This window comes from Thunnus maccoyii, chromosome 16 (genome assembly GCF_910596095.1).
Source record: "Thunnus maccoyii chromosome 16, fThuMac1.1, whole genome shotgun sequence".
Lineage (NCBI taxonomy): Eukaryota > Metazoa > Chordata > Actinopteri > Scombriformes > Scombridae > Thunnus > Thunnus maccoyii.
Window position 1 is genome coordinate 19,151,653 of NC_056548.1, and position 12,380 is coordinate 19,164,032.

The 12,380-nt window shown below is 38.3% G+C and overlaps 1 protein-coding gene across 3 annotated transcripts; it reads right to left on the minus strand.

The window, feature by feature from the left end:
- Window positions 1–2,833: 2,833 nt before the first annotated feature.
- On the minus strand, window positions 2,834–12,288 carry spint1a (serine peptidase inhibitor, Kunitz type 1 a). Of its 3 annotated transcripts, none has more exons than XM_042387873.1 (11): window positions 12,112–12,288; window positions 11,470–11,877; window positions 10,724–10,881; window positions 10,328–10,469; window positions 7,193–7,360; window positions 6,077–6,118; window positions 5,770–5,901; window positions 5,582–5,632; window positions 5,259–5,429; window positions 4,043–4,102; window positions 2,834–3,919 (listed from the first exon to the last, which is right to left on the minus strand). In XM_042387873.1, exons 2-11 carry the CDS (start codon window positions 11,858–11,860, stop codon window positions 3,732–3,734), a joined length of 1,503 nt encoding a protein of 500 aa, XP_042243807.1. In that variant the 5' UTR covers window positions 11,861–11,877; window positions 12,112–12,288; the 3' UTR covers window positions 2,834–3,731. The 3 variants fall into 3 exon arrangements, with proteins under 3 accessions (XP_042243807.1, XP_042243806.1, XP_042243804.1); XM_042387872.1 differs by having other exon boundaries at window positions 12,077–12,288; XM_042387870.1 differs by having other exon boundaries at window positions 12,069–12,288.
- Window positions 12,289–12,380: the final 92 nt, after the last annotated feature.

Genomic DNA, 12,380 nt, shown 5'->3' on the forward strand with positions numbered 1-12,380 from the left:
GGATGAAGGGCTTTTACTTGTAATAGAGTATTTTTACATTGTTGTACTGGTACTTTTACCTAGGTAAAAGATTTGAATACTTCTTCAGAAATGCTTAATATAAAAGAAAAACAAAAACCCTACTCCAAATGTTGGTCTTTCTACAAAAATATCTTTACTTTCACACATAGAATATGTGCTATTTGGCCAATGACAGGCTTGTGAACGGAGAAAACAAATTGTAACCCTGCCAATTACATTTATGAGGGTCAGGTCAGTAGAAAGGGTGGCTCACAAAAGATGGCTTCACTGAATCAGTCGGGTGGGTGCTAATTTATGTGAGGCCGATGAAATAGAAAAGGGCACTTTTGCTCTGCACGTCCCCCTCTCTGCTTCCCTCCTAGAGACGATCTCAAGCTCCCCGTACAGGCTGTGAAGAAAACAATATGTTGGATGACTTCAGTGAAAGAGTTAACACAATGTGAAAATGAAACTCTCATCGTCATATACAGGCCGCAGGGCTTTGATAAACTGATCTCGCTCCAGCACAAAGTGCAGCTTTATTGCCTTGAATGTTATAAAAATAAAAGATGTGCTAATGATTCTGAATAAGACAAAGATTTTAGTATTTAAAAAGTGAGTGCATGTAACCTGTATCAACTGAACTGGCTCGCACAATGCTGCTGAGTTGAACATCTAACAAACTAATGTCGCCATCTGTTGGTGATAAAGGGCAATGCCTCTTGGGGTGTGCGCCTGAAGCTTGAATGTTACCAAGATGTTTCCTTTGAAGATAGTAAATCCAGAGGGATGATAGTTTAATGCTTTTTATCTGATCAGCCTTCGAAAAATACCAGAAACCATATCTTCAAACATCGATAGGACAGTAGGACAGGTCTATTCCTTATGTGGAGGTAAAACTCTTAAATCAGGTATAATATGTGGTATATTGTTAAAACGTAATACAAAATTACAGTGGACGTAGTCATTATTTGGCTGTAGTTTAAGGTTTAAGAGGGATTTAAATCTATGTTGTCTAAAACAAACAACATGAAATCATCTCTGCTGTGTCCTGTAGAAATCACTTTAATACCACCAGATGTCACTGTAACTTAAACCTGCTGCACATCTGGTTTAACACAAGTTGGAGGTTGTAGAGTTTAGTATGTGGCCACATTTCTACAGATCAGATTACTACACTCATTTCTAAAAGTTCAAATCTTTAACTGTGTATAATCTTATGAGGACAACACCAGTCTTGTGTCAAAGATGTCATATCTGCTTCAATTCATTTTTAACAGCAGAAAGAGGGTTACTGATTATCTGACAGACAGAAGAGGTCAATACATCCTGTAGGAATCAAGTCCAGTACATGCAGACATGCTATAAGTTTGTAAGTAATGCAGACAGGTTAGCCACTTAAGAACTGTTCGGCCACCTGAGACGATGAGTCTCAGAAAAACAAATCAAAATGATATTATACTGAACAATTTTCAAAGCAAATTGAATGTAAGCTAATATATTTGACAGATTATTGATATGGCTGTAGACTGTAATGAGAAAGAGATATTAATGTAGATATAAAATGTTCTACAATATTATTTACATTTAATATACGTTAATTATTTTTGATGATCAAAAGCAAGTCAAAAGGTAGTAATATTGTGATTTGATATAGTGACATGTTTTACCAGTAGATTTTAGATTATACCCTTTTAATAGTTCAGTCATACCAATTGTTTACCTGTAGTGTGAGGATTTTAAAAAATGTATATACTCAAAAGCTTACCCTGAAATTCCTTCAGTAAACCCTGAAGGTAAAACAACCTGTAATTATGTGGCCTATGAGGAGCTTGGATAATACACACTGTGTTAAAGTGCACTGGCTTCTAAGGGAGACTGCTAGAAAGTAAAGAAACTCAGTGAGATAGTCGCTGCTTATCTTGTACATCTCTGGTGGGTATGTTACCACAGTGTTTGCATGTTAAGCAGAATGATGATGGTGGTTTGTCTTTCTCACGCAAAACGTGATTGCATAAGCTGTTCGAAAGTAACTGTTCAACAGAGGTTTAATGATCAGTTCATACATAAGTAGTATAGCAAGCTCCAAAAATATGTCTGTGTGTGATATTTTATGTTGAATTTGAACAGGAGTTTCACCTATAAAAAATATATATTGCATCATAACAGAAGTTACATCAGGACTTGCAAAACCAGAATCCCCAAAGTCACTGGAAGATATGAAATGTGGATGGGAATCTGATATCTTTTTAATGACACCTATCTGGAAGACAAGTAACACATTTTGTTTTAATGTATGCAAATATAATGAATGGAGAAAAGTGCTTGCTTCTATTTAAACTATTTAAACTGTCCATCTATGATCAAGATATGACTTTAAACTTGTCTGATCCCACACAGGGAAACTGAAGTGTCAAAACAGCAGTAAAAGAACATACAGTATGCTTAGTATAGATGAGTAACGTTATGCTCATCTAAAACCCATCTACAACATGAAGCATTAAAAGACAAGCCACTTAATGTTGATACATATAAAAACCAATAACCAGAAAATGTATTAAAGCTCAGAAATATTATAAATAAGTGATGAAATGAGAAAATTGTATTACATAATTTAATAGAAAAATGGCACATGAACAGAAATTTAACTTGAAGGAACAGAATCCTGTGAAAGGTCAATTGTCTTATGTCTGCAGATAACAGTGTACCAGCAGCAACACCAAAGTTTGTCAAGACTGTTAACCACAATGCAAGTAGTTTGATGTCGATAAAATCTGAACAAACAAACAAGCTGGCCTCTGTTGCAAGACCAAAAAAGAAACACATTACCAAGAACATTTTGACTTAATGTTTTTATTAAGTATAAACATCATGATACTGCTAAAGTGACAGGATGCTATGTACAAAGATTTGTTACATTTAAATGTTATTCAAACAAGCTATTCAACAGCAAAGCTGTTGAGGTATGAATAAGGTATAAATGAGCAGTATTCAATGTATCTATTATGCTTGTTATAAACACACTTGGGAAATCATTGACAAAATAACATTCTCAGGTAAAATATTACTCTCTAAAAACACTAAGATTATGTACAACATGGTGCATGTCTATGTAATCCAGTGGAGTATGTAACAATGATGCACAAAACCAGAGAAGAAGATATCTGACAGGGTGAAGAAGTTGCCGTGGCAGGACTTCAGTAAGTTGAAGGGATTGCTGTTATATATCCACAACATTTCCCAGAGTTCAGTTTTCAGAATAATTGAACTTTGAAGTCTGAACAACCCAGCACAGACCTAGTGTCAATTTACTTCTGAACTGACTTTATTTTAAAAAGAGCTCCTCTCTAGGACTATCAAATTGTTTAATGGAAACAAGTACAATAAAATAAAAAATATTTATGAAGTGATCCAAAGGGAACAATGTGGATGAAGTCCAGTATTAATCTACCTCCACACTAACAAAATGAGTTCTCTCTTAACCTGAGTACAAACTGCACACACCGCTGCATTTAAAACAAGCTTAAAATCATAAAATCACATTTCAGTATTGAAGACCCTTAAAACTGTGTTATGGACAAAAATAAAATAAGATCCCCTCCCGCATTCAAACTGAGTGAACGGACACTTTCCTCTCTCATCAATCTGAGTTCATTCAGTTAATGACACAGCTCTGGCAAACAGTGGTGCTCACCACCTGGACAGGGATCAAAGGTGAGAGGGCTGCGGGGTCAAATGGGCTTGGTGGTGCTGTTGTAGACGAGATGCTCTCTGTCTTCCATTGAGGAGACTGGGACATTGTTGACGGGCACACGGTGGTGTTGTGAAGACTTCTTCCTTCCCTTTATGAAGCAGTACACCAGGATGCCCAGAAGGATGGCGATAGCTACACCCAGGAGAGCAGCTATTACTATAGTGCCTGTTAAATAAATCAAAAGGAAATTCAAAAAGTTAACTTAGTGTTTGATTACTCCACAAAGGGCTGTAAAACTGAAAAAGCAGATCACTTAATCAAATCTTGCAAAAATGAAGGGTTATATACTTATGTCGTATCCAGACGTCATGCGCTCAAACTCCGCCTGTCTTGCAAACACATCTTTTTCTGAAATAAGGAATAAAACATGATATTGTTTTAGAATTTTTATATGGTACATTTCATTGCAAAACATGAAAAGTGTCTATTAAACATAAATTTACACTCTGCTATGAAGGGAAATTAAACCGGCAATAATTATTATTTTGTTTGAGGTTTGTAGCCACTTGGGGGCAGTAGAGAGAGGCTGACCTGATCACCTGTCAAGTTGAAATGGCAAGCTTGTTAGCAAACAGCTGCCAATTTACACATCCAGCAGACATGGAGCATCGTTAGCATTCATTTGGAGTCATGTTCCCCTGAAATTAAATATTCACTCTCCTTTAAGTTTTTGGTCTCCACTAACATCTGAGGGAAATATCTGACTCTTGAGCAGTTAACTGCTTCACTACGTTCACCAGCTCGTCACTAACTATTTCTCTGAATAGATGGTTTATCGGGGTTTTTTTGTTGTGCTCAAAACAGCTGCCTGCAGTGAGAGTGAGCCAAAACAGCAAAGTTATGGGCCATTAAACCAAAAAAAAAAATATATATATATATATATATATTATATATATATATATATATACATACTCAATAGAGCTGAGTGGAGCTGCAGACTCAGGTGACAAATCTATGTGGGTTTGTCACTGCAAGTTATGGCTTTCCCATTATACATATTCATTTGATCCATTGTTATCATAAAAATATTAAATATATAGAGCGGTTTTCCTGTTTATAATTTGTTTTTTTTTGCGTGCGTGTCTGAACTGTCATCTGTTCCCCCCTGGGCCACCACAGGTGACATGTGATTTGAAAACAATCTCAGAAAATAGCCTGAGGAGGTAAAAAACGCTGGCACCTTTCTGACAGATGTAGAAGAGAATGTCAACCCAAACAAAACTACTGTGTCCCCAAAGGTAAAATACCATTAAAAAAAAAATCAGGTGTGGCAATTGGACTGACTGGAGAGTAAGAATGGGGAAAATGATACCATCTTCTCCACCCTCCTGTAGAGGCCTCTCACCAGTGTGTCTGGGTGATAGAAGTCTGGGATGTGTGGCATTCTGTTATTTTCTATGAGGTATATCTCAGTGGTAAAAACAGGATGGCAATTTATGAGGAGTCAATGCAAAAAGATGCAAATGTCTGTAAAACGGTCACTTGAAGATCAGTAACAACCCACCTGTTACACCTCGGCAGACTTTCATACAGGAGTCCTTGGTGTCAAATCTGTTCTCATTTCCCTGGCAGCCACCGTAGTTGAAGGGGAAACAGTCCTGTGCTACGGGGTTGTAGTACCACTTAGTGAGACTGTGCCTGCAGCTTCCCGTGTCAGGAGGCTCTGTGCAGCGTACTGTGAACAACAATAAATGAGATCGTAGTTTGTATTAACAGATCACAAGAAGATGCTACACTTATAATACACTGTAAGTAACAAATATCATCATGCCCAAAGGTTTGGAAAGCACAAATCTACAAAACACAAAAACCAAAATTTCAAATCACCTTTTTGTTCATCCACTGGAATCTGCAGCAGAATCCGAAACTTGTTGTTCACTGATAAGACATATAGGACATAATTCAAGTTAGCAAGTCTTTCAAGGAAACATTTTATCAGTATCATATCATTGCTGCATGTATAATTCCATAAGCCTCTATGAAAATGAAGCCTAGTTTGCATAGTCGCTGCTTACAGTCCTCGCATTTCTGCTCATCTGATCCATCGCTACATTGTGGGGTTGAATCGCACTCCAGGCCTGGATCCAGACAGCACCCATTCCCACAGGTGAATTCCTCTGTAGTACATGGACCATTACATTTTTCTCCTGCACACAAACACAGAGGAAAACGTCACTTGTACGGCACCAGAGCTGCTCCTTCAAAGAGTAGCTTCAAAAAAGATGTAACGATTAAAACAAATATCAACTGTTTAATGGAACAAATTGTGTCATAAGGTCAAATACACAATATTTCTACCACTAATTAACAGTATTTACATACCTGGTGTTGGAACTGGTAAACCTCTACCAGTACCCCTTTTTTCTGAAAGAAAAAAAAACAACAAAATATGATTAATATTCAATAATTTGTTAAAAATGACCAAGTTAACTTATTATTACCAGTCAAGCGACAGGGACATTCAGTGTGTCACTGGCCCAGCCAAGAAATAGTCCAGAACATAACCCTGCATAAAACCAAACTGTGCTGTTTTTACACTTCAGTTATTGCACAAATTAAACAAACAGGATATAATGGACAGAGCCAGGCTAGCTGTCCTAAGTTAAAGCTAACCCTCTCCTGGCTGTCTCTCAGCAAGAAAGTGAATAAGTGTATTTCCCCAAAATGTCAAACTATTCCTTTAACTGATGATCATTTCTAATGTTGTAATTCCAGCTATTTCAGCAACTGTCGCACTGGACACTTTCAGGTGATCTCTGAATAAAAATGTTAAATGATTGCTGACAATATAAAAGCCAACATGAGCAGGATTTGAACATATCTGACTTTGGAACACGCCCAAAAATACACTGTGGAAGACAAAGCAACACATACTGTTGCCTGCACCTATTCTCACGATGCCTATCTCCTTTTTCAACAAACAGAAACTTACACAAACAGTATTGTCTGAAAGGTGCTATATTTGGAAGTATGGCCTTTGTATTCCTGCTCTTCTTTCTGTAGTTTATTGAATTATTAATTGCTTTGGGATATTTATCACCCTGGGCGGTTTGGATGGTTAACCACACCTGTCATCATAGAGCGTCAGCCTATTGGTGTGCATGATGTATAAATATGAGTGGGTTTTCCATTTTTACAAACATTCTGACCTGATGAAGATCCGAGTAGGATGGAAATGTTCAGATTAAATTTTGTGGCTTGGATTTAGTGTGCGGGTGTTATAAAAGGTGCTATAATCACAAAAAATGTGTATCTAAAAATACCTGTGTTCAAATATCTAAATATCAAATATCTACAATCATTGTGGTGAAGTCATTACTTACATTCTGTGGTGAAATCATTGCTCACATTTTGTAACATATCCCCTTCAATAAAAAGGTCTCATTTTCAAAATATACATATATTCATGCTGCAAAAAACACCACAGAGCACAGATACCTCTGCCATGGCAGGCGTTGGTGCACTCATCCTTGGAGAGATAGTTGTTGAGATTTTCCCTGCAGCCCCCAAACATGAACTGCTCACACTCTTCTGAGGCTCCGTTGTAATGCCAGCGAGGGAAAGAACCGCGACACGGCCCAATCTTCATTGGAGCCATACAGTGATCTGGTGGGACACAGAATTGAGGGTTATGTTTGACTCACAATTAATAATAGTTGCTTTACTTTTTGATACTTCCTGGAAATCTGCAAACCCTATTTTTATATTTCTAGATTGAAAATTTGAATGTACCAGTGCACAGCGACAGGACATTAAAATTCTATTTCTTTGTGACTTAAAAAGGGAAGAAGAAGCTATTTCTTGTTTTATACACACACACACACACACATACTTCAGAGGACATCACATTGACTTCATTTCCTGGAGACTTATCCTAACCTTAACCACCACATGCCTAACCGTAACCCTAAACCTACCTTAACTTTTAACCAAGTCTTCAACCTAAATTAATGATTTACATTAAGGGGATTTGCTTTTTGTCCCCATAATGGAGGCGAGTCCCCACAACATGACTGTGTAAACAGAGTTACATCCCCACAATGTGAGGAACACCTGGACCACACACACACACACCACAGAGCTTCCACCCACCATAGTAAGAATTCTTGAAAGTTTGAGAGTTAATGATTTAACCCTGCCCCCCACAGTGTCATGATTTGGTTAGTAGTGCAACAAAAACTCTTATCTAAGCTTCCTTAATGCAAAATCTACAGACGGGGGGGAAAAACCTGAATAAAAACATGGAGAAACAGATCATATGCAGGTGCTTCCGTGCACCAGGGCTCACTGAATGGTTTGGTGATTATGAAAAGTCACCAGATATCAACCCAGTTGAACACACAATGCTCCCACCACCATCTCCATAAGACCAAATGATGTAATATAAACTTTCATCTTCAAATCTATTTAGTTTTGTCTGTGATTATCTCTGATGCTACTGTATGTGTCATTTTGTTATTCCTGGCAATGTTTGTTTTTCTTTCTATCTGCTGTACTCAGGTCTATCCTTCAAAGGAGATCTTGATCTTAATGCGATAACCTGATTAAATAAAGGTTATACAGTATATATAAATGTGGGAATATGGTGTTCATCCCTCAAATAGAGTTCCACAGACTTGGCAAGGAGCACTGAAGCTCTTCTGGAGGCTTGTGGTGGCCTGACTCCATACTTAGCCATGTCATGTTGGTTTTTCCTATAATTTGTCACCATCTGTAGTCATATATATGCAAAGTTGTCTTATGTACTCAGCACACTTCTTTTGAAGTAATCACTCCAAATACATGAAAATACAGATGCATGGTGCATCAGATGACCTCATGAGAAACTTCACAATGCAACACTTGTTTCAAATCCATAAATAAGTTACCACTAACCATTAATAGTTCTGTCTCATATCTGATACCAGAGATGGTGCCATTATCTTTTGTTGTCTCTCCTATTTTTGGTGTCTGTCTCATGAGAAACAGACACTTAATGACGTAGTAAGTTACCATGTTTACTGAAGCACAACTAAGAAAAGGAAGTGGCCTGTTTCGGTAGACAGTGAGGTTAAGGAAAGCGCTGTAGTTCGTCTGTCTGCGGTTGATGATACACAATACAGATGTCACCATGGTGCAGGTGTAAAGTACAACATTTACAAATATCACATTACAAAGAAGTTCCCTGACTGCACAATTATCTAAGGGACTGAAAGCTACACTGCCATTACCAAGTTCTTATTATCTGATTGGCATTCATGACAGAGTTGGATTGTTATTCAATCCATTCATTACTGTGTTGCAAATCTGCAGCATTGACATGTAGAGGCACTGCCATACCCATGCATATTCCACTGACGCACATTCCTAACACTATTCAGAACATGATGTTAATGGATAACTCAACCAAAGAATGGTTAAAAGTCTTTCCCTGTCCTTCAGTCTACAACATATAAACACAGCCATAAGCAAAAGTGCTATTGTAGAATAGAACTTTAAGGCTTTCAATAAATACTGAAGAAGATCTCGATTGTGACTGGAGTCATCTTGTTTGTGTAACGTAAGCTGGAACCAGACTGACAGGTTTTGTTGAGTCGGGGGTGGAGAGAGTGGGTTGGTAGCAGTGGAGCAATAAAAGCCACACCAACTGCAATTCTCACACCAATTTTCTACAGAAACTTCAAACATAAAGGTGGAGTGCCAAGAGACCCTCACTGTAGTTTTCTGTGTTGTGTTTCAAAGGAGGTGACCTGGATACTTGATATGACACCAGGGTTAACAAATCACTTTCCTATGAAAGAATTAAAAAAAACCCCAACTAGTTCCCTATTTCAGTTTTCGCCACAAACTGTCTTTCTTTGCAAAAGCTGAACCCGCTCTAATCTCCTTTTATCTGTCTATCTTGGTGCTGTGCCATCATTCAGTCAACAGGAATTAGGTGGACAAGCCATGACAGGTTTGATCACACAACTTAGATGGGAAGGCTCACTCCTGTGACAAATACAAAACAGTGGCGCAGCCACCATTGAGTTGAGCTACACAGATATCTATCCTTTTAGGTTGACGTAAGACATGACGACATGAAGACATGAAGAAACACATCCTGGTTGGAAAACGATATTTCCAAATTGAGCTCTTCATGTGCAAAGCAAAAACAATAGATCAATAATGTGAATAAAAGGGAAGGAATTAGAGTCCATAAAATTTTTAAGGACAGACAGTTCTCACCCCAATCTTAACTATGTCCCAACATAAAACCCAAGACAGGTGATGGTGAATAAGCCAAAAGAAATGTCAACAAATACAGCAGACATATGAGTCATGTTTGGCTGAAACTCAAATATGACTATTAAATCTACAGCACCTAACTGTCAACGTTTATTAAGTGATATCATAAAAGATTTAATTTGTGTGATATTAATATTATGAAGTTTTGGCCTACAAGACGTAATGTTTGGTATGCATTCAAATACCAGCAGCACAAAACAGACGTTCTGCGTACATTAATATGTTCAGATCATGTTGAGGTCTTAAGTCATGTGATTTTTGGTGAGATTCTCAATTTTCACTATAGGACACAGTTTAGATACTCACGCTCTGACTGTTCAGGGGTAAGGACCAGGACAGTGACTTTGGTTGAGTCTGACTGGCCGATGGTGTCTGTGACAGTCAGCTGGAACTTGTACATCCCAGATGTCAGATTGGACACGATAATCTGGTCTTTAAAAGTGGTTTTCTACAGGACAAAGAGAGACAAACATTTCTTATTATCAGCAAATATGACTCTCTGTATATATATCAATGCAAATAGGTTTTCAATTAAGTGACATGCACAAATAAATAACTTTATCGTGGACATTTAAAAAGACACACAGACACAGGATCACAAATAATTCTAAACTCTGCCCTAATTTCTAAATTGCCTCAGACTGGATGCTGATTGAAATAATTGTAGCAAGAACAGCTTTGCATTACAATCTCTTTACTCACCTCAATGACAGCATGTGGATATAAGGTGAGCATTTGCCACTGGAAGGACACAATCCCCTTGTCATCTTTGCTCGCGATGCCATTCAGCGTCAGGCTGTCCTGAGGCTGGACCACCCGGTCCTGGCCTCCATTGGCCACCGGTGGATGGTCATTTTCATCTGAAATGACACCACAAGATCAGTTTATACATATCTACAGCACTTTTGAGCATATTCCAGACTCAGATACAGATGCAACACCTGTAGAGGCCAAAACAATCTGAGATAGAAACAAAAACCTCTGACTACACCAAGGGCCATAATGGTTTTGGCGTGTGTGAACATGCTGAAGTGAAGGTTTCTGCCAAAAATCTGTTGCCTCACATACCCTGAATAGAAACTGTGAGAACAGACCACTAAAAGACAGTGAAAGAAATGATTTTAGTTCACTCACAATGTTGAGGGAATACTGGATTCCCATTTTTAACGAGTAAATTACCCCAAAACATTTAATTAAGTGGTATGTGACATACATATACAGTCAAATCAAGGGTGAAACTAGACTGTAATTTCAATCTTCAGGAATGAAATAGGCCATGAATCGTATTAACTGGAATTTATCAGATAGAGTTCTACAGAAGCAGCATTGTGGGCCCAAACTGTGATGTGTGTGTGTGAGTGAGAGATATACATATTAACTATTAGGATCTCCTGATATGCATATGAATTTTTTATTTTTTTTAAGTGTAATAAGGGGTCTGGTCTTACTTGATGGGACATCCACTTCCAGGTAACTGTCATAAACGGAGTCCAGGATGTAATTGACGTATCCCTTCTTCCTGACAAAGCGGCAGGCGTATTTCTTTTTGTACAGACAATCAAACAGAAAGCATGATTTGATGGAGCCCTCCTCCTCCCCTCTCTCCATGAAGGCGACATTGCACTTCGGATCTTTGCAGCAGGAGACCACGCAGTCCTTGTATCGGTCCAACTTCGGGGACGAAAGGAACGTCGCTCCGTCTTTCACAGACTCGTCGGCATCGAGGACAAAATCCTCCTTGCCATTCTTAAACTGGGTTAAACATTCCTCACCAGTTTTCTGGCCAGCCCCGGAGTGTAGCGATACCACCAGGAACAGGAGCGCTCCCAATGAATTCATTATAGGAATTTAAAGTCCTGTAAAGATTTCCACACAAATAATTTAAAAAAAAAAACCTGTCCACCTGTTAAGACAGTGACGTCTGTGGGAAAAAAAATACTTGATAGTGAAAAAAAAGTCCTCAATGAGTGTTTAGGCCGCAAAAGGGCCAACAACACACTCTACCTCTGTTCGCAAATCACCTTTCAAGACACTGACGTAAAATTACCTTCTTACTTTCTCATAAGCAGCCAGAAAAAAGAAGTTCCAACCTTCCTCATAGGTTTCCGGGTTGATCTATTCTCCTACAACTCTGGAACTCTCACAAGAGAGTTAATCGTTTGATGTCGACAGAAACTTGTGCAATCGTTCAACCACATTGCCCAGGTGAGTCATCTGAGAGATACAGGAAGTGAAATTCCGTTCTTGCCATGCCACTCCCTTCTGGAGTCTCAAACAAACAAGCACACAGCTTTGTGTGTGTGTGAATGTGAAGCATCTTTAACACATGCAAACATATACAATACTGAGATGATAAAGA